This window comes from Pleurodeles waltl, chromosome 6 (assembly GCF_031143425.1).
Source record: "Pleurodeles waltl isolate 20211129_DDA chromosome 6, aPleWal1.hap1.20221129, whole genome shotgun sequence".
NCBI lineage: Eukaryota > Metazoa > Chordata > Amphibia > Caudata > Salamandridae > Pleurodeles > Pleurodeles waltl.
In genome coordinates, this window is record NC_090445.1 from 1,683,040,411 (window position 1) to 1,683,063,030 (window position 22,620).

At 49.5% G+C, this 22,620-nt stretch overlaps 1 protein-coding gene across 2 annotated transcripts in view; it reads left to right on the forward strand.

Annotated features, from left to right (window-relative positions):
- Window positions 1–22,620, forward strand: part of ADGRD2 (adhesion G protein-coupled receptor D2) — a 386,891-nt gene that overhangs the window by 353,827 nt on the left and 10,444 nt on the right. The window contains exon 25 of one of the 2 annotated variants that reach the window (XM_069241720.1): window positions 6,479–6,509. In XM_069241720.1, the coding sequence (XP_069097821.1) occupies window positions 6,479–6,509 (31 nt within the window). Of the gene's footprint in view, window positions 1–6,478; window positions 6,550–22,620 lie in introns of both variants that reach the window. The other variant, XM_069241719.1, reaches the window with a different exon arrangement.

Genomic DNA, 22,620 nt, shown 5'->3' on the forward strand with positions numbered 1-22,620 from the left:
TATTTCAGGATGGCAGTCAAAATCTCAAGTGGTTGCTAAGCTGGAGGAAATACAATAGTCGGATGCGAACCGGTAGAATTATTGATGTCTGAGCATACTGTTAGGTATTAAAAGTTGACATAAAAATTAAAACATAGGTATTTGAGAAACAATATCAATACACTGATCAAGTCTTGCGATCCACCATACATTTTTTCAAATTTCCCATTCACGCAACTGAACAGTGAGCACTGACTGACTGTGTTATGGCCCAGCCCGACCCGCGCAGTGGTGAACAACATGATACAATGGGCAAACTTTTAAGCGACACTGAGTTTCACTTACGTCATCAACCACTAAAGGACCAACAAGGCCCTGATTTATACTTTTTCAGAGCCGCATTTGCATAATTTTTTGACGCAAAAGCGGCACAAACTTACAAAATATAACTGAACTGAACCAAAAAATGACACAAATGCGGAGCTAAAAAAATATAAATCAGGCCCCAAGTGAGGAGCATTTTACATCAGGCTATTTGTAGTGCAGATTGTCTGCACTTAAAACCATCACACCGGTCAGCTGGACTTGAAGGAGTTGTTGTAGATGTGATACACAGTTAGTTGTTGTCTCTTAGATGGTAGTCATTGTCCAACAGAGTGCTAGTCCTTTTCAAAGCGATGGAGCCCCCTCCCAACTACGCGCCTGGATCTTTGTTTGAAGGGGATGTCGTCAGCAAGTGTTCGCTGTGGATGGCAGAGAGGACGTGCTAAGTTGTGTACTTACTTCAAGGTGAAATGTCTTTTCCTGCAGCGTATTGTTTGAGTTACACCAGCATCGTACTTGAGGATGCTTTCATCACACAGTAAATTATCAAACGTTGGTACTTCCTACATGAGTGCACCACTCAATGCTTCCAAGGTGAGGGAGAGGTGGAATAGACAATCTACCGCTTCAGCATCTTCATGATGGACCGCCTCCTTGGAAGATACTGGGAGAGGAATCAAGACTTTAAATGAGACCAGAAACTCTTCTCTATAGTCCAACCCAACAGATTAAAAATACAGTATATTCTGACACTAAAAGTGAACATTCAAACCACGCGAAGGCGGCTCTTGAGTGATTCCCACAAATCACATACGAGCTAAACTGGAGAAGAGCAAAATTTAATATCAGGCTTTGACGAATGCCCCAAAAACAGAAAATGAACCTCTGGACAGTATGCAAAGATAAAGAATGCCGATAATCAATAAGTATGGATGATCTGTCTGGATTTTATACATTTTGGCCAACTATTGATGCGCAACATTTTACACGAGTTGCCAAGAAGGAATACTGGAATGTAAAAGATGAACAAGATATGAGTCAAATACACCAAAAACAACCAACAGGACACAGGCATGACTGACTGGCAAGAATTGGTCTGTGTTGGATTGCAAAGGAACTAGTTGATAAATTCTGCATTTGACTCTTCTGCCAGTGCTGGTGTTGCTGTGAGCAGGCAGAGTTTTTAGTGGTTCTTGACAGAGCGTTCAATCTCCATACTGGTGTCCTGGAAAGTAGCTCAGGACAAAAGATTGTTCACAAAGCATAGCAATCACTATAGTTGGTGGTCTGTGGAGGGCCATATATACTGGAGGAATTGCAGCTTTCTATGATCAGTATAAACTAGGGGCCAGATTTACAAGGCTCTTGCACCTCCTTGCGCCATATTAGCATAATTTTTTTATGCTAATGTGGCGTGGGGCAGGCAGTTCTGATGAGCCATATTTACAAAGTGGCGCAATGCAATGCATTGCACCACTTTGTAACCCCTTGCGCCACATTATGCCTGCTCCAGGCCTAATGTATGCAAGGGGCGCATTCCCCTGCAGTGAGGTTGCAAAGAATGGTGCAGTGAAATCTACATGAATTCAGTGCACCGATTTTCCATCATTTTTAACGCCTGCACATTGCAGCCGTTAAAGTGACGGGCCCATAGTAACCTATGGCCCTCCCGGGGGCTTTGCGCCATAACTAATGGTGCTCATCCACCAAAGCACCACAATAGCTTCACAAATTCTGATGCTATTGTACTAACATGCGCCTTGGTGCGCTGTATTGTAAATACAGCACTACCATGGTGACATTAGGGGGACTAAGGGCGGTGCAAAAAAAGTGGCGCATCAGGACTGAGGTGCCACTTTCGTGTAGATCTGGCCCGATGTCTCCAGTTTGACACTAGGTAAGCAGCGAATCATTCCTCAAAACCCTTCTCACCCATCAGCAACTCCTTGTCCACAATGGTGCAATTAAGTTCTGTAGGATTTAGTTTATGTGAAAAATATGATGAAGGATCACTCCAACACTCTAGTTACTGTCCAATATTGCCTGAATGTAACAGAGCACCAATACAGGTGGTGTGGATATTTAAAAATACAAAAAAAATGTTAGAGATAAAACTGAAGGAAGCTCATATGCAGACCCCTCATACTTCATAATATGGCTTGATGCCCAATTAACTACTGCACGGTCTTACTTTCATTTCTCCCTTTTCATTTCAATGCATAGCAGTATGGCTTTTGCTAGGGCTGAAAAGTGTTAAAAAAAATTGAGCAACAACGGGAGGCACCATGTCCTACTATTTAGTTGCACTGGGAGATGTAACTGGGAAAGGATGCTAGATACCTTCAGAAGATGATACATCTAATGAATAAGACAGCAAATGGGAAAAGAGTGAGCATTGAAAATATCTCACCCAGAAAAGATGCAAGGGCCCCAATGAAGTGTTTTTTATTAGCTTTTCTTTTACTGCTCAAGAATGGCTGAGACAACTTACTGAATTCAACAGGCGTCCACTTTCAGGACCATCATACCCTTCTCAAGATTGGGAAGCCTTGTGAAGATAAATAACCTTGTAGAATTCCCGGAGTCTCCAGTGGAAAAATAGAGATTCTTCCATAAGGAGTGCTAAGAAGTATGAGCCAGTTATCCAAGAACTGCAGGACCAGGCACTGGTCAGAGGATGCTCAGAAATTAATAACATCAAAAGGAAAAGGAGAGTGGGAAGCACCTGCCCTCCAGAGGACCTCGGTTTGGAAAGATCTGACATTTGCCCCATTCCTCTGTGTCCCATCGTCTCACTATGCAACATCTCCATAAGGATTTTGTCTTGTGGAGGGCATTCATCTCTGGAATTTTTTTGTCGGTAGCTATCTTAAATGCTATTTTTAAACACATGCATCCACGTAAGAGTCATTTCACTACAGTTTAGAGTTGCTTAGAACATAACCTGGTGCAGCTCGGTTTTACTAGTTATCGATGACCAAATTTCCTTTGTAAATTAAGACTGGTACATCTGTACTTGGTCACTGAAATGTCTTCATTAATCCATTCACTCTATTGCCTTCTCCTGGTTGAGGAGGAGGAGGTGAGCCATTTCTTTCTGTGTTACCCATGCTTGTCTTGATTAGTTGGACTGACACCCACACTGTGCTGGTGCACTCTCGGGTACGTATGTCCCTTCTTCCAATTATGCCAAGTCCTCCCAGCTCAGAATGGTTGGTTTTTAGTTGATTAGGCAGATTACAATGCAGTGAATTAAGATTCTAAAGAATATTCTATCGGTAGGCTGGCATTATTGGGAAGCACAGGAAGGATAACCTATAAACTGAAGTGCATTGGCATGGCCATACCTCCACACCAACAAGCTAGTCTGATGTTCATCTCCTTGTGCCGCGGATATTGACGCCAAACACATGGACACTAATGTTGTATAAAACTAAAACATAGAGCGGTCCTTTACTTTTGGACTCCTTCAGAGAGCAGTTGAATGAACAAAGATGAATAATTTGCAGCTAGAACTAGGTTTACTCCACTGAAGAATAGGAACACATATTTAATATTTCCATGAGAAGAACAGTAGAACAATCATAGCTCATTCTCTTAAAATGCAGTTGACCTCAGTTGGTGAGCTCCAGCGCAAACCCCTGGTGCAAACGGTACAAATTATTATTCCTCAGATTGACTCTCAGGTGTGTGATGTCTCAATGAGCCTTAAATATAAAGAGATACTTCTACATCCCTATGCAAACTTAACACTAAACATAGGGGATCATGCACAAAGGTTTTTCAGGGATGCAAAGCCTGAGATAAAAACAAAAACATAGAGTTAGTGCCCACCAAACATCTTTTTAAAATGCTCTTTTACAAGTCAAATAATGAATTCTGACTCAAAAGCGGCTTTTGTGATCCAGAGAGGTGTGGGTATGAAAGAGCTGCACCCTTCTCTTTGGGATTGGTAATGAAATGTATCCGTCAAAAAGCATTGAACAGTTACTGATTTCACTTTGGGTGTTGGGTAGGCAGCCCCAGGTTCTCTCATGGACTGCTTCCCTACTTAGGAATGCAGATGCAGGGATGCAGGTCTGCTGCCACTTGCAGGACTCCATCCTTACATTCTCAGTCAATCACAGAACATCACAAAGTGCAACCTACTTGATATTCATTAAGAAGGTTCTTTTGTGACCCCGCCTCCATTCCCATGCAAATGCCAATTTGCCAAGTCCCTACTTGAGACTGCAAAATTAATTCTAAATTCTCAAACCAGTCAGCGAGCAAATTGCACATCTGTGGTTTGGGAATTGAATAGTACAGCAGGCCCAACGCACAAAAGTTGGCAAATAGGAAAAGAAAATAAATACTGAGAGTAATGAAGGACAAGATTGTAAACAAAAGCGTAAACAGTCACCAGTCATGGTCACAAAGTGCAACCTACTTGATATTCATTAAGAAGGTTCTTTTGTGACCCCGCCTCCATTCCCATGAAAATGCCAATTTGCCAAGTCCCTACTTGAGACTGCAAAATTAATTCTAAATTCTCAAACCAGTCAGCGAGCAAATTGCACATCTGTGGTTTGGGAATTGAATAGTACAGCAGGCCCAACGCACAAAAGTTGGCAAATAGGAAAAGAAAATAAATACTGAGAGTAATGAAGGACAAGATTGTAAACAAAAGCGTAAACAGTCATCAGTCATGGTGCCACAGGAGGACTGATGCTATGTGACTTGATATAAACATAACATGTATAGCTGGAGAAATAAACTAACATTGGCTCCTCTGGAAGACCGTCTACCTGTGCACATCTTCACATCATGTCAAAAAGCCCCTTTCTGCACCAATCTTGACACCTTCCAAATCAACCAGCAACTACAACCCACAGCCTGAGTTCAACATATGTGGAAATGTCCCCGTCCTGATTTGATGTTTTTATTCTTTTTTTCAAGTATTTTTAATGGGCAAAACTGACACCTGCAGGCATTGTAGTTCTAGAAATACAAAGCAAAAACACAAAGGGAAAGGAGACCTCAGGAGCAGGAGAAAGAAACTACCAAGGCAGAGCAAGGCCAGGGAGATGGGGGTTGATGGGGCAGTAGCATCTATATCGGTGCACACATTGCCATGGCCCATATCATGATGCCATTTTCTGTGCTCTGCCAACGCGGATAGGGTCTTTATATGTCTTTGTGGCATCTTCATCACATACATTTATTTTGCCTTAATGCATGTGTTGCTGACATCAGAGCTCGGAAACACAAAGAGTAGGGTGACAGTCCCAGTTTTTAGAGGACTTTGACGCTTCTCTTAATTTTAAATAAATGTCCCAGTTTTTGGGACAAAGGTCCGATCATTAAACAAATGTCTTGTTTTTTGGGACAAAGGTCAGATCATTAAACAAATGTCCCGTTTTTTGGGACAAAGGTCAGATCATCTAGGGAAGCACATGTTAAAGGTATGCTCTCCTGTAACAGAGGCCTACAAAGTATGAAATAATTCATGTAATTTTTCTGTTACGAACAGTCAACACAATCCTGACTGCTCACAGCAGAGAGACGGAGTGCGGGGCAGAGAGAGGTGGGTGGGGGCGGGTTGGGGCTGCAGGGTGGGAGGTCAAGCCAAAGCTAATTTTATATATGTAGTCTTGTAAATGTATGTATGTGTGTGTATTCATATCTATCTATCTATATATATATATATATATATATATATATATATATATATATATATATATATATATATATACGTATATATATATATATATATATATATATATATACACACACGTATATGCACACATTCACAAAGCTACGCAAAAAAACGGGACAGGCCAGAAGTCAAATTGAGAGTAAAGTATTTAGTCCTTCTTTTATGTCTGACCTGGCCTGGTTTTTAATCCTCAAAATCTGGTCGCCCTAACAAAGAGCCAGTCACTGCCCTGTGTTTCTGGGCTCAGCTTTCAGCAAAACATACATTCAAGTGTCTGTCTGCAGGGAAGATGCCAAACCGGAGCTCCCACGTCCCTTCTGCGCCCGACAGTGGCGTCATGATACGGTCAAATATGTTTAAATTGCTGTCTAATGCGTGCAATTGTCAGTGGATTGTATGTTTGGCGATTGCCCTGATTAATTAGTAGTAACAAATCACAAATGATCTGATGTTTATTGCCGTCTATTTTTTTTGTAGGTGGTTGAACTTACTGCATTCAAATCTTCAGGTAAACTTTACGAAAAATGTTTAGACTTCCGTAAATCAAGGTAAAAATGTGTATTTTTATAATGTTTGGATTAATAGATGGTATTGTTCTGTAGTTATAAAGTCTGGAAAAGCCCATTGAAATTTTGCATATTCTGTGATAAAATTGGATGCAATAGCATAGCCTGGATGTAATTGAGCATTAGAAGCAGTACACTTTCTATGTAGCTTTCATGAAGCAGGAATTAAATACCACTCACTTGGATTAAGATTCTTTTGTGTGCAGGCGCTGGTGGACCTGGAATAGGCACTTCACCTGGCAGCAGTCTACAGCTGTTTCATTATTTTTGTGTTTTCACTTTTATTGCATGTGCTACGAATCAGAGGGATGAACTAAGGAGCTTAGAGTTTGGCAGATATCCTGTCTGACGTATTACAAGTGCTTTATATCCAACGGAGCCAGTAAACCTTCCTGCAAACTCTACCTCAGTTTGGACTTCATCATGAAAACAGTTTGTGTTCAGAAATATGTAGAAAGTTCTTCGGCGCTCTTCAGAGTTCAGCCTATATTGCTTTGCTGTCCCTTCATGAGTAGAGAATTCTCAGGATCAGTCTCATCACATTCCTGCCCTTTGACAGCACCCTAACAGACTCACTCACAATCCCACTTCTACATCTCTAGACCTGCCTCTAAGACTTCCTCCACTATCTTCTGCAGAATTTGCTCCACAACAGATCCCTCATGTACATGAACATCTCATGATCATCACATGATCGGGCAGAAGGCCCGCCACATTGCTTTACATCATACGTTTGCTGCTAAGTAGACACCTGGACAGAATGACTATGTATCCTCTGCTTGTTTATGCTCATACGTAGAGCCAGACTTACAACACCCTAGCGACTCTTAGCCCCACACTGCTGTCATTTTTTAGGGTCGAGCCTGCGTCGCATGCGCTTGTGCATGCGTATCGCTAGCTGGATGCTTTAGGTATTAGAAAAGGGCTCGGAGCCCCGTCGATGTCACGTCAGTGTCTTTCATTGGCACTTTGGCTTGCCTGTTAAAATCTGCATGCTTTGATTAGTGGAAGGCACGCATAAGTCATGCCTTTTCCGGTGGTTAGCCCTCCTCGAGCGCAGCGACCAAGTACAGAAAACATGCGAGGCTCGGTGTTTCCTGTCAGGTTTATGGACTACTTTTTCTCTATTTTCGCAGCGTGATCTCGCTTGGCAGAAGTCGAGCGTTTTGCATACTATCGACCCTGTTACACAGTTAATTGCACTTTTGCCGGTTACGTTCATAATTGCACTTTTGCCGATAGGTATTATTACGAGTGAACTGTAGCAGTGTGATCGCGCTGTTTTTTTCTTTTAACGCAAGAAAAATCAGGTTGGGAGTTTACAACTGGTAATAGCTGTAACTCGGACAAATGCGAGACCCTTGTGCATTGCAAATGCTTGTTTATGTTAATGTGGCGTTAAGGAGGCCATTCTCCTTAGCCATATTTACAATGGGGCACAATGTTTTGTAACACCTTGCGCCACATTATACCTGCGGCAGGTATAATGTATGCCAGGGGGCATTCCCACACAGGGAGGCCGAAAAAAATGGCACAGTGAAATCTACAAGATTTCACTGCAACATATTTTCTGTAATTTTTAACACCTCCTCGGTGAAGGCGCTAAAGTGATGGGCGCATAGTAACCTTTGGGCCTCACTAGTGCTTTGCTGCACTAACGCCATAATTTATGGCGCTAATCCAGCAAAGTGCCACAATAGCATCATAAATTATGACGCTATTATGAAAACGAGCACCATGGGGCACCGTATTTTAAATATGGCACAACCGTGGTGTTGTTAGGTGGGGCAGGGGCGACGCATGAAAAGTGGCGCATTGGGACCGATGCACCACTTTGTTGTAGATCTGGTCCTTAGTGTCCCCATGCTGCACTTAGGAGCTCTTGTGTGAAAGGCCAGTTCATTGGAGGTTCACATTGCTTGCCTCAATGCTTTGCTTTTAAAGGCTATTACACAGACACGGAAAGAACATGTCACTCTCTTTTTTGCTTGTACATGGTCCCACCTAAACCCCCAGAAGTGGTCTGCCACAAACCTTGTTTCTCCAGTGACCGTCCGGTAGAGAAGCATCTCGTACTAAACTCAAATTGCCTTGCCACATTCTTCTCTGTTCCATAGTTGCCACTTTGCAGGCCCAGTGGCATCATGTCATGTTCCCTTCTGATGGTCGGTGCTTACCACTTAAATCCTTAATGTCTCCAAGCATTGCAATATTTTCTGAAACTCCTTTTCTAGTGTGAGTTCTAAAGCTATAGTGCTATGAGGTTTCATGGAGTTTATACATCAACATAACTTTGTTATGTTCAACTAATGTGCAGACCACCACAACTACAAGGTAATGCAGTGACACCAGCCTTGCCAAGAAACTGCAAAAACACCATACAATAAAAGAGAAACATTTTGAGAACACCAGCCAACATGCAAAGTTGGTGATAAGGGACCACCTGATGTATTTTGTTGTTGTTCTTAACCATTCTCATCCATTCTTTCCTTTCGCCAACTTTATCTTCTACCCTTTGTAGAAGAGTGCTCCAAATATTCTTCAAATTCAGTCTACTTCTTACTGTTACTCAAGTTCCCTAACAAGTTTCTTCTTTTGCAAAGCATTCTACAAGTGGTAGTGAGCCATGCTTCTTTTAAGATTTACAATACCTCAGCAAACCACCAAGTTACAGAAGAAGAGACCATGATCACCCAATTTTCTCATGCTCTTTTTTGGTCCCGGAAGTTCCCAGCACACCCCATCAGGGAAAATGGTTTATTCCCATTATGAGATGTTTGTGAATCTTCTGCAGAGTGCTTGGATTTCAATACACATGACACATGGAAATAAATTGCAGGATGCATAACTTGGCCCCTCAAATCAGAAAACTATTCACGTCATTGATTATGATTGATTTAATACTGGTTTAACCATCCAAACAGATAGCTGGGCTTAATGTGCTTTTCAGAGACCTACTTCAGTTGAAGTGGTGTGTGCCAGTAAAAATTGATTATTCTGTTTTTTGGCGGTGGGAGATTTTGTTCAAGCCGTACCAAACAACATTAATGTTAAACAAAAACACACACAATTCCCACACCAATGTATAACAATAAAGAACACTTCAATAAGCAAAATGACACAAAACTGTTAAAAATGGATTAGGGCTCTAGAGATATCGATTTTTGAATGCACAATAAAGATGCCCATAGGAACATTAAAAGTGCAAAAGTCATTACCATCTGAGTAAAATCCCAAAGCAGACCCTACATACAAACACCAGGCGTTTTACATAGTAGAAGGTTGGGATCCTGGTTAAGGACTGGATGGTCTGGGAAGCCAATGCCATTCCAAGTGAATGGGCGTATGGACACCACCGTCAGTGATGAACGTACAACCTAACACTGGGTCAGGGGTATAGCTTCGGGTGCAGGACTGGTTTGAGGTTTAAACCCCCCTAATAAATGTAATTTCTGGAATATAGTTGGGTACAGTGGCTTGGAAATTTTACATTATAAGTTGGAAAGTCTGAAACTCGCACCCACCCATCCATCCCCCAATTTTATTGACCAAGCTACAACCCCTGCACTGGTTTGCTGTAGTGGATTTCTGCAGGCCAGGCTGTGGTGGCAATCAGTTGGAGAGGAAATAGGCCCTGACTCCACTATCACCTACAGCACACTACAGTCTCAACATGGTCAAACTGCATCCCATGTCTCAAGCTCCAGTTTCAAAACAAATACAAGAACAAATGGGGAGAAGCCTAATTTAAGAAGAGGTCGGGTTGCGATCACCCATTAGTTGTCATAACCCAATGTGAATCTCCCTTTCACTGGACACTCTTCTTCTATCCCAACCACTACCAAGAGGAGGATATGACTCTTAGCCCCTACCAGTTATACCCACTGGTACTCTCTTTTTAAACTAGGGAGGTGGGAATGGCACATTTAAAAACTTTCAGGTTGGATGCAGGAGGTGACCACTGCCTTGTATTTCTCACTTTCCAAAACCAGAATGAGGAGGTGTTTCCCTGACAGCCAAATGCTAAGGACCTGGGATTTTAGGGTAAACATGCAGGTTGAATGCAAGTGATAGCTACTGCCTTTTCTCTCTCTCAAGACACGGAAACCTACTGAGAGAAAGACTGCTAAAGTTGAGGAACTGTCAATTTCTCCATAACCTGTCCTATCAATAATCTCTGTCAATCTTCTCTGGGACTCCAGCTCCAGGAGATGTTTCTGCCACTACTTCTTGGTACTCCTGGGAATGTTACTCCTGGTCTCTCTTGAAGCACCAAGGTCATCGGGACGGTCCAGGCAGTGGGTTTTTCTCTAGCCAGGGCTCCCACATGGTCCAATGCAGTTGACTCTTATAATGGCGACGGACGCGACTCACCGAACCTCTTTGGCTAAGTTGCTTTAGTTACTACACGGATTACTTGTGTTGCCAATAATTACTCAGTCCATTACTAGAAGCCACAAATGTATCTTTATCATGCCTTGAGAAACCCCTGGTGAATGCACCCCACAGGGCGAAACATGTGTTGGCTGAGTATCTACTCTGTTCTATGATTCGTTCGTCCGCTGTATAATATGGAATAATTCACTCTTGTGTAATAAATCTTAAATTGAATCACTTATCCTGGCGTACCTTTCCAATTTCTTAAGGAACTTTACTGAATAACTGGCAATTGGATGCCTCTAAATTACTATTTTTTAAGTGGGAACCTACCATACATTAGTAAGACTCTTAATTATCAGCTGGTTAATCCTCACCGGATGGTGCTCAGCGGGTAAAGCAGGGTTCTTCTTTTCTTGAAATGATCTCCCAAGTCCGGGAGTGGGTGTGAGATGCATTTGTTTGCAATGCACTACCCGGAGACTGGAGAATTCTCAAAGTCCAATGTTGACAGAGTTCCCACCAAATCCCCTTATTCAGAACGTCCTTTTTCACCATACTGGAAAGTGTCCCAGGGTCCCACTTCCAAAATGACACTAGTCAGGCCAACCCTCAGGAGTCCTACGTTCCCCTCCCAAATATACCCTGTGTAAACGAGGGAAGACTCCCCCTCTTTTCTTGAAACAGCTTCCTCTCTTGTTGTGGACAGAGACAAACGTTTGAGAGACCTCTCTTTTCATTTCAGTCCCAATTTGGGATCTTCTTGTGAAAAGGTAGAATGTTTCTGAAGGCCATTGCAAAAGCATCTGTTCTTGTACCTCCCAAATGGCTCACACAACCTAGGGGTCATGGTTCCTTGCTTTACAAGGATTTGAATTGCCCTCTAGCAGACCAACACCATGGGCCTCTTCGAAATACTAATTCCAGCCTAGCGAAGGCTGCCTGATTTAATTCTGTTTGTCTTTTAGGCAAAACAAAGTACACATTTTATTTGCCCACAACAGATGCAACAAAACTACATTGAAGTTAATTTTGTTTATAAAAAGTGGAAATAACTTTTAAGCACGATTCTACTGTTTCCTAGACAGAAATTTGAAAATAGACTTTTATTCACCAAGCATGCTCAGGAAAATGCAACTCAGCATTCAAAGTGACAGAAAGCTTTCAGCAACTTTTGCAGTGGAGACAAACTTTACTTCAACATTTTGTCTGGTCCACTTTTATACATTGAGCATTCAACTATGTGAACTTCTTAGGTACTCTTGTGTGTGACATAATCTGTGAAGGACAAGCTACTGTGAAGGTCTGTCAAGTTTCGCTCTTGATTGCCTGAGGAAAGGGGACTCCTCTCATTAGCTACAGGGTCACTTAGGAGTACACGCGAAAGGTGCCAAGTACTCCTTTAATGGGCTCCCACTTGGGAGTAAAAAAACCACAGGCAAAGACAGCTTCCCTGGCAATTTTACAGCTATTGGTTGAAGCTTAGGTTTAAAGCAAAAGTGGACACGCAAAGCAACAAGTACTTCCCCGACACCAGGATAGAGAAATGACTCATGCCAGGACATCAATAAAACATCCAAAGGGTTTCAGACTGAAAGGAGCAAACATCCTTTCAGTCAGAAGCTGCCTGACCCCCCTAACACTTCTCCACCCCCACCATTTGTTAGTGGTTTCATATGTGGTACAGGCAAGGACCAAGAAGACGAAGTTTGACATCATTTGTCCAGTGTAGAACTCACTCCACCCAAAATCTCCTCTCAAGTCCCAGAACACCCCTCCTGGCAATCATGGAAACACCAGCTTCCGCCGTCCTGTAAGTGTTTTTTGGCTTTTTCGTTTTTTCAGCGCCTCGCCGCCGGCGCTTCTGCCCCCTTTGTGCCCCCCTGATTGCTGTCTCCCCGATCGTGTATTGTGCCATTATTGTATTTCTGATTGTATTTCTGTTTGTATTTCTCATTGTAACTGCTTGTAGTTTTGCTCGTTTTCAGTGTTTTTTGCCCCTTGTGCGCTCCCCCGTTCCCTGCCGCTGCCTCGCTGCGGCCCCCGCCCCCCTCGCGCCCCCATTTGCCGCTCCCTCCCGCCTCCCGCCTCCCAGCTGCTCCTCCCTCCCCCCTCCCTTCTTAATGGCTGGCGCTGCGCGTCGCGAGTGAGCGAACTCTGACCTGTTTCAGGTCCTGAGCTCGCCCCCCACGACCGCAGCACCAACCTGCTGCCCTCTGCCTCTGTCCCACGAGCACGCTGCCGTTTGCGTGTTCGAGGCCCTCCTCCACCCGCAGGCATCCTCCTGCGCCTCATCCCTGGTGGCTAGTGGGCTCACTTGACCCGTGTGCCGCTTCCGCCGTCCTGTAAGTGTTTTTTGGCTTTTTCGTTTTTTCAGCGCCTCGCCGCCGGCGCTTCTGCCCCCTTTGTGCCCCCCTGATTGCTGTCTCCCCGATCGTGTATTGTGCCATTATTGTATTTCTGATTGTATTTCTGATTGTATTTCTCATTGTAACTGCTTGTAGTTTTGCTCGTTTTCAGTGTTTTTTGCCCCTTGTGCGCTCCCCGTTCCCTGCCGCTGCCTCCCTGCGGCCCCGCCCCCCTCGCGCCCCCATTTGCCACTCCCTCCCACCTCCCGCCTCCCAGCTGCTCCTCCCTCCCCCCTCCCTTCTTAATGGCTGGCGCTGCGCGTCGCGAGTGAGCGAACTCTGACCTGTTTCAGGTCCTGAGCTCGCCCCCCACGACCGCAGCACCAACCTGCTGCCTTCTGCCTCTGTCCCCCGAGCACGCTGCCGTTTGCGTGTTCGAGGCCCTCCTCCACCCGCAGGCATCCTCCTGCGCCTCATCCCTGGTGGCTAGTGGGCTCACTTGACCCGTGTGCCGCTTCCGCCGTCCTGTAAGTGTTTTTTGGCTTTTTCGTTTTTTCAGCGCCTCGCCGCCGGCGCTTCTGCCCCCTTTGTGCCCCCCTGATTGCTGTCTCCCCGATCGTGTATTGTGCCATTATTGTATTTCTGATTGTATTTCTGATTGTATTTCTCATTGTAACTGCTTGTAGTTTTGCTCGTTTTCAGTGTTTTTTGCCCCTTGTGCGCTCCCCGTTCCCTGCCGCTGCCTCCCTGCGGCCCCGCCCCCCTCGTGCCCCCATTTGCCGCTCCCTCCCGCCTCCCGCCTCCCGCCTCCCAGCTGCTCCTCCCTCCCCCCTCCCTTCTTAATGGCTGGCGCTGCGCGTCGCGAGTGAGCGAACTCTGACCTGTTTCAGGTCCTGAGCTCGCCCCCCACGACCGCAGCACCAACCTGCTGCCTTCTGCCTCTGTCCCACGAGCACGCTGCCGTTTGCGTGTTCGAGGCCCTCCTCCACCCGCAGGCATCCTCCTGCGCCTCATCCCTGGTGGCTAGTGGGCTCACTTGACCCGTGTGCCGCTTCCGCCGTCCTGTAAGTGTTTTTTGGCTTTTTCGTTTTTTCAGCGCCTCGCCGCCGGCGCTTCTGCCCCCTTTGTGCCCCCCTGATTGCTGTCTCCCCGATCGTGTATTGTGCCATTATTGTATTTCTGATTGTATTTCTGATTGTATTTCTCATTGTAACTGCTTGTAGTTTTGCTCGTTTTCAGTGTTTTTTGCCCCTTGTGCGCTCCCCGTTCCCTGCCGCTGCCTCCCTGCGGCCCCGCCCCCCTCGCGCCCGCATTTGCCGCTCCCTCCCGCCTCCCGCCTCCCAGCTGCTCCTCCCTCCCCCCTCCCTTCTTAATGGCTGGCGCTGCGCGTCGCGAGTGAGCGAACTCTGACCTGTTTCAGGTCCTGAGCTGGCCCCCCACGACCGCAGCACCAACCTGCTGCCTTCTGCCTCTGTCCCACGAGCACGCTGCCGTTTGCGTGTTCGAGGCCCTCCTCCACCCGCAGGCATCCTCCTGCGCCTCATCCCTGGTGGCTAGTGGGCTCACTTGACCCGTGTGCCGCTTCCGCCGTTCTGTAAGTGTTTTTTGCCTTTTTCGTTTTTTCAGCGCCTCGCCGCCGGCGCTTCTGCCCCCTTTGTGCCCCCCTGATTGCTGTCTCCCCGATCGTGTATTGTGCCATTATTGTATTTCTGATTGTATTTCTGATTGTATTTCTCATTGTAACTGCTTGTAGTTTTGCTCGTTTTCAGTGTTTTTTGCCCCTTGTGCGCTCCCCGTTCCCTGCCGCTGCCTCCCTGCGGCCCGCCCCCCTCGCACCCCCATTTGCCGCTCCCTCCCGCCTCCCGCCTCCCAGCTGCTCCTCCCTCCCCCCTCCCTTCTTAATGGCTGGCGCTGCGCGTCGCGAGTGAGCGAACTCTGACCTGTTTCAGGTCCTGAGCTCGCCCCCCATGACCGCAGCACCAACCTGCTGCCTTCTGCCTCTGTCCCACGAGCACGCTGCCGTTTGCGTGTTTGAGGCCCTCCTCCACCCGCAGGCATCCTCCTGCGCCTCATCCCTGGTGGCTAGTGGGCTCACTTGACCCGTGTGCCGCTTCCGCCGTCCTGTAAGTGTTTTTTGCCTTTTTCGTTTTTTCAGCGCCTCGCCGCCGGCGCTTCTGCCCCCTTTGTGCCCCCCTGATTGCTGTCTCCCCGATCGTGTATTGTGCCATTATTGTATTTCTGATTGTATTTCTCATTGTATTTCTCATTGTAACTGCTTGTAGTTTTGCTCGTTTTCAGTGTTTTTTGCCCCTTGTGCGCTCCCCGTTCCCTGCTGCTGCCTCCCTGCGGCCCCGCCCCCCTCGCGCCCCCATTTGCCGCTCCCTCCCGCCTCCCGCCTCCCAGCTGCTCCTCCCTCCCCCTCCCTTCTTAATGGCTGGCGCTGCGCGTCGCGAGTGAGCGAACTCTGACCTGTTTCAGGTCCTGAGCTCGCCCCCCACGACCGCAGCACCAACCTGCTGCCTTCTGCCTCTGTCCCACGAGCACGCTGCCGTTTGCGTGTTCGAGGCCCTCCTCCACCCGCAGGCATCCTCCTGCGCCTCATCCCTGGTGGCTAGTTGGCTCACTTGCCCCGTGTGCCGCTTCCGCCGTCCTGTAAGTGTTTTTTGGCTTTTTCGTTTTTTCAGCGCCTCGCCGCCGGCGCTTCTGCCCCCTTTGTGCCCCCCTGATTGCTGTCTCCCCGATCGTGTATTGTGCCATTATTGTATTTCTGATTGTATTTCTGATTGTATTTCTCATTGTAACTGCTTGTAGTTTTGCTCGTTTTCAGTGTTTTTTGCCCCTTGTGCGCTCCCCGTTCCCTGCCGCTGCCTCCCTGCGGCCCGCCCCCCTCGCGCCCCCATTTGCCGCTCCCTCCCGCCTCCCGCCTCCCGCCTCCCAGCTGCTCCTCCCTCACCCCTCCCTTCTTAATGGCTGGCGCTGCGCGTCGCAAGTGAGCGAACTCTGACCTGTTTCAGGTCCTGAGCTCGCCCCCCACGACCGCAGCACCAACCTGCTGCCTTCTGCCTCTGTCCCACGAGCACGCTGCCGTTTGCGTGTTCGAGGCCCTCCTCCACCCGCAGGCATCCTCCTGCGCCTCATCCCTGGTGGCTAGTGGGCTCACTTGACCCGTGTGCCGCTTCCGCCGTCCTGTAAGTGTTTTTTGGCTTTTTCGTTTTTTCAGCGCCTCGCCGCTGGCGCTTCTGCCCCCTTTGTGCCCCCCCTGATTGCTGTCTCCCCGATCGTGTATTGTGCCATTATTGTATTTCTGATTGTATTTCTCATTGTATTTCTCATTGTAACTGCTTGTAGTTTTGCTTGTTTTCAGTGTTTTTTGCCCCTTGTGCGCTCCCCGTTCCCTGCCGCTGCCTCCCTGCGGCCCTGCCCCCCTCGCGCCCCAATTTGCCGCTCCCTCCCACCTCCCGCCTCCCAGCTGCTCCTCCCTCCCCCCTCCCTTCTTAATGGCTGGCGCTGCGCGTCGCGAGTGAGCGAACTCTGACCTGTTTCAGGTCCTGAGCTCGCCCCCCACGACCGCAGCACCAACCTGCTGCCTTCTGCCTCTGTCCCACGAGCACGCTGCCGTTTGCGTGTTTGAGGCCCTCCTCCACCCGCAGGCATCCTCCTGCTCCTCATCCCTGGTGGCTAGTGGGCTCACTTGACCCGTGTGCCGCTTCCGCCGTCCTGTAAGTGTTTTTTGGCTTTTTCGTTTTTTCAGCGCCTCGCCGCCAGCGCTTCTGCCCCCTTTGTGCCCCCCTGATTGCTGTCTCCCCGATCGTGTATTGTGCCATTATTGTATTTCTGATTGTATTTCTGATTGTATTTATCATTGTAACTGCTAGTAGTTTTGCTCGTTTTCAGTGTTTTTTGCCCCTTGTGCGCTCCCCGTTCCCTGCCGCTGCCTCCCTGCGGCCCGCCCCCCTCGCGCCCCCATTTGCCACTCCCTCCCGCCTCCCAGCTGCTCCTCCCTCCCCCCTCCCTTCTTAATGGCTGGCGCTGCGCGTCGCGAGTGAGCGAACTCTGACCTGTTTCAGGTCCTGAGCTCGCCCCCCACGACCGCAGCACCAACCTGCTGCCTTCTGCCTCTGTCCCACGAGCACGCTGCCGTTTGCGTGTTCGAGGCCCTCCTCCACCCGCAGGCATCCTCCTGCGCCTCATCCCTGGTGGCTAGTGGGCTCACTTGACCCGTGTGCCGCTTCCACCGTCCTGTAAGTGTTTTTTGGCTTTTTCGTTTTTTCAGCGCCTCGCCGCCGGCGCTTCTGCCCCCTTTGTGCCCCCCTGATTGCTGTCTCCCCGATCGTGTATTGTGCCATTATTGTATTTCTGATTGTATTTCTGATCGTATTTCTCATTGTAACTGCTTGTAGTTTTGCTCGTTTTCAGTGTTTTTTGCCCCTTGTGCGCTCCCCGTTCCCTGCTGCTGCCTCCCTGCGGCCCCGCCCCCCTCGCGCCCCCATTTGCCGCTCCCTCCCGCCTCCCGCCTCCCAGCTGCTCCTCCCTCCCCCTCCCTTCTTAATGGCTGGCGCTGCGCGTCGCGAGTGAGCGAACTCTGACCTGTTTCAGGTCCTGAGCTCGCCCCCCACGACCGCAGCACCAACCTGCTGCCTTCTGCCTCTGTCCCACGAGCACGCTGCCGTTTGCGTGTTCGAGGCCCTCCTCCACCCGCAGGCATCCTCCTGCGCCTCATCCCTGGTGGCTAGTGGGCTCACTTGACCCGTGTGCCGCTTCCGCCGTCCTGTAAGTGTTTTTTGGCTTTTTCGTTTTTTCAGCGCCTCGCCGCCGGCGCTTCTGCCCCCTTTGTGCCCCCCTGATTGCTGTCTCCCCGATCGTGTATTGTGCCATTATTGTATTTTTGATTGTATTTCTGATTGTATTTCTCATTGTAACTGCTTGTAGTTTTGCTCGTTTTCAGTGTTTTTTGCCCCTTGTGCGCTCCCCGTTCCCTGCCGCTGCCTCCCTGCGGCCCCGCCCCCCTCGCGCCCCCATTTGCCGCTCCCTCCCGCCTCCCGCCTCCCAGCTGCTCCTCCCTCACCCCTCCCTTCTTAATGGCTGGCGCTGCGCGTCGCGAGTGAGCGAACTCTGACCTGTTTCAGGTCCTGAGCTCGCCCCCCACGACCGCAGCACCAACCTGCTGCCTTCTGCCTCTGTCCCACGAGCACGCTGCCGTTTGCGTGTTCGAGGCCCTCCTCCACCCGCAGGCATCCTCCTGCGCCTCATCCCTGGTGGCTAGTGGGCTCACTTGACCCGTGTGCCGCTTCCGCCGTCCTGTAAGTGTTTTTTGGCTTTTTCGTTTTTTCAGCGCCTCGCCGCCGGCGCTTCTGCCCCCTTTGTGCCCCCCTGATTGCTGTCTCCCCGATCGTGTATTGTGCCATTATTGTATTTCTGATTGTATTTCTGATCGTATTTCTCATTGTAACTGCTTGTAGTTTTGCTCGTTTTCAGTGTTTTTTGCCCCTTGTGCGCTCCCCGTTCCCTGCCGCTGCCTCCCTGCGGCCCCGCCCCCCTCGCGCCCCCATTTGCCGCTCCCTCCCGCCTCCCGCCTCCCAGCTGCTCCTCCCTCCCCCCTCCCCCCTCCCTTCTTAATGGCTGGCGCTGCGCGTCCGCGCGCAGCGGGCGCGCCGCTGGCGCGCCAGAGGCGCGCCAGAGGCAAGCCCGTCTGCACCCGTCCGCGCCTGGACCGCGCCCAGCGCCACACCCCCTGGCCCTCGCGCCCCCGCATCCGCTACTCGATCAACGAACTCCGCGCCTTCAACCCCGGCCCCTCCACTGAATGCTGCCGGGCATCCCCGAAGCACACTAAAGGACCTTTTTCCTGCCGTACCTGCAACTTCTCCTGCATCAGAACGACCAATCCAACTACTGAAACATTCAACCCCAACCACCTGAACTGCATCCTCATCAACACCCGCTCCGCACGAAAACACGCCATCGAGCTCTGGGATTTGCTCGACACCACTGATCCTGACGTGGCTTTCCTGACCGAAACCTGGTGGAACGACTCCTCGTCTCCGGACATCGCCATCGCCATACCGGACGGCTACAAAATCACCAGAAGAGATCGAACCAACGGAATCGGCGGCGGAATAGCCATCGCTCACAAAGCTACCCTCAAAATCCACACCCACTCGGACGACACCCTCAGGACAGCCGAACACCTCCACTTCCAGATCCACACGGACCCCAACACGACCCTCAGAGGAACCCTCATATACCGCCCTCCAGGACCAAGAGCCCCCTTCAGCGACACCATCGCCGACCTTGCAAGCACCCACGCCCTCGCTTCCCCGGATTACATCCTCCTGGGAGATCTGAACTACCATCTGGAAAATGCCAACGACGTCAACACCGCATCACTGACCTCCAACCTCCTCAACCTCGGACTCCGCCAGCTAGTCAACACGCCCACCCACATCGCCGGACACACCCTTGACCCCCTCTTCACCTCAAGCAACCACGTTTCCTTCAGCCACACCTCCGAACTCCACTGGACCGACCATCACTGCGTCCATTTCACCTATAAGAAATCCACAGAGCAACACCGCATCCAGCTACCTCCCCACCGCCGCTAGGGCAAAGTCACCCAAGACCAACTGACCAGCACCCTCATCAACAACCTTCCACCCGACGCAACCGACCCGAGCACAGCCGCCATCAACCTCCATCAATGGATCCTCGACTGCGCCAACACCCTTGCCCCTCTCAAGAAACCCACCGCCACCCAAGGAAAGAAAAAACCAGCCTGGTTCACAGACGATCTAACCACCTCCAAAAGCATCTGCCAGAAGCTCAAAAAGAAATGGATCCAAGAACGCACACCCGACAACCTCGTCGCCCTCAAAAACGCCAACCGCGAACACCACCAACGGATCCGCATCGCCAAGCGCGCCCACTTCACCGAACGCATCAACAACAACGCCCACGACTGCAAAGAACTCTTCGGCATCGTGAAGGAACTCTCCAATCCAAAAGCCAACTCCAACGACATCCCGCCCTCCCAGAAACTCTGCGACGACCTCTCCACCTTCTTCCACCAGAAAATCGCTACCATCCACGACAGCTTCAACACCGGTCCACCGCCAGACCCCACCCCCGACGTCTCCTCCCGCGACTGCCGCCTCACCGCCTGGACCCACGTGGACGAGGCAGAAACCATAACAACCATGAACACCATCCACTCAGGCTCCCCCACGGACCCCTGCCCCCATCATGTTTTCAACTCAGCCAACGCCACCATCGCCCCCGAACTCCGCAAGATCATCAACCTCTCCTTCACTTCTGCCACCTTCCCGGACAGCTGGAAACACGCAGAAATCCAACCCCGCCTCAAAAAACCCAAGGCCGACCCCAACGATCTCAAAAACTTCCGTCCGATCTCTCTCCTCCCTTTTCCAGCGAAAGTCATCGAGAAGATCGTCAACACTCAGCTCACCCACTTCCTCGAAGACAATTCCATCCTGGACCCCTCACAATCCGGATTCAGACGAAACCACAGCACTGAGACTGCTCTCCTCGCCGCCACAGATGACATCAGACATCAAATGGACAACGGCGAAACCTCAGCCCTCATCCTCCTCGACCTATCAGCCGCCTTTGACACCGTCTGCCACCGCACCCTACTGACCCGCCTCCAGGAAGCCGGCATCCAAGACAAAGCCCTCCACTGGATCTCATCCTTCCTCTCCGACAGAATGCAGAGAGTCCGTCTCTCCCCTTTCCGCTCCAAAGCCACCAACCTCATCTGCGGCGTCCCCCAAGGATCCTCCCTCAGCCCTACGTTGTTCAACGTCTACATGGCCCCCCTCGCTCAACTGGCCCGCCAACATCATCTCAGCATCATCTCCTACGCCGACGACACCCAGCTCGTCCTCTCCCTGACCAAAGACCCGCTCACCGCCAAAACAAACCTCCACGAGGGACTAAAATCCATCGCCGATTGGATGAACAACAGTCGCCTGAAACTCAACTCCGACAAGACGGAAGTCCTCATCCTCGGGCGCACTCCTGCGGCCTGGAACGACTCATGGTGGCCCTCCGTCCTCGGACCCCCGCCCACCCCTGCCAGCCACGCAAGAAACCTCGGCTTCATCCTGGACTCCGCCCTCACCATGTCTAAACAGGTCAGCGCCGTCTCCTCCTCCTGTTTCAACACCCTTCGAATGCTCTGCAGAATCTTCAAGTGGATCCCAACAGAAACCAGAAAGACGGTGACCCAGGCCCTCGTCAGCAGCAGACTTGACTACGGCAACGCACTCTACACAGGCATCCCAACCAAAGACATCAAACGACTCCAACGCATCCAAAATGCCTCCGCCCGACTGATCCTCGACATACCCCGCCGAAGTCACATCTCCCCTCACCTAAAGGAACTCCACTGGCTCCCGGTAGACAAGAGGATCACCTTTAAACTCCTGACCCACGCTCACAAGGCACTTCACAACACCGGACCCTCCTACCTCAACACCAGACTTAACTTCTACACTCCAACACGTCAACTCCGATCCGCCAACCTTGCCCTCGCCATCGTACCCCGAATCCAGCGCAAGACATCCGGCGGCAGATCCTTCTCCTTCCTCGCCGCCAAGACCTGGAACTCTCTCCCCACATCTCTTCGCCAGACCCAGGACCTCCTCGCATTCAGAAGGCTCCTCAAGACCTGGCTCTTCGACCGCTAAATCAGCAGCGCTCCCCCCCCCCCCCTCTCAGCTCCTCGAAACCCTGACGGGTACATAGCGCGCTTTATAAATACTATGATTGATTGATTGATTGATTGACCAGTGTGGTGTAAGCCACAAGGATGCTCAGCCACATGGTGAGCACTGAACCTTGTGACATGTTCTCTGGCTGAGCAATAAGAGCTTTGTCTTCCTGTGCATACTTGGGCCTCATGCAAGCTCCCAGAACCAGATGTAACAGAAAGTAAGTTTTCTACACGACAGAGCATCTTTTCTCCCCTATGTGTCGGCTGTGGCTTTAAAACTCCAGCTAGGACATAATAGTGTTCTAAATAAAGTCCTATATCTTAGTCATACACGTGGGAGGTTTAAATATGCACTTCTGCCCACATGTGGCATTTAATTTTCACTCCAGTAGTGCACTTCCTGCATCAATTTACCTTTGTTTTATTGGATTGCTAAATGTGCCAATTGTGCATAACCAAATTCACATTATATTTTGTAGCTAATGAATGAAGAAATTCATTGTGACACCGAGTGACTGTGTCATATCGCATAAGTTATAACACCAGCCAACATCAGTCTATTAATAAGCAAAACATCTAGGGCGACTGTGCAGAAAG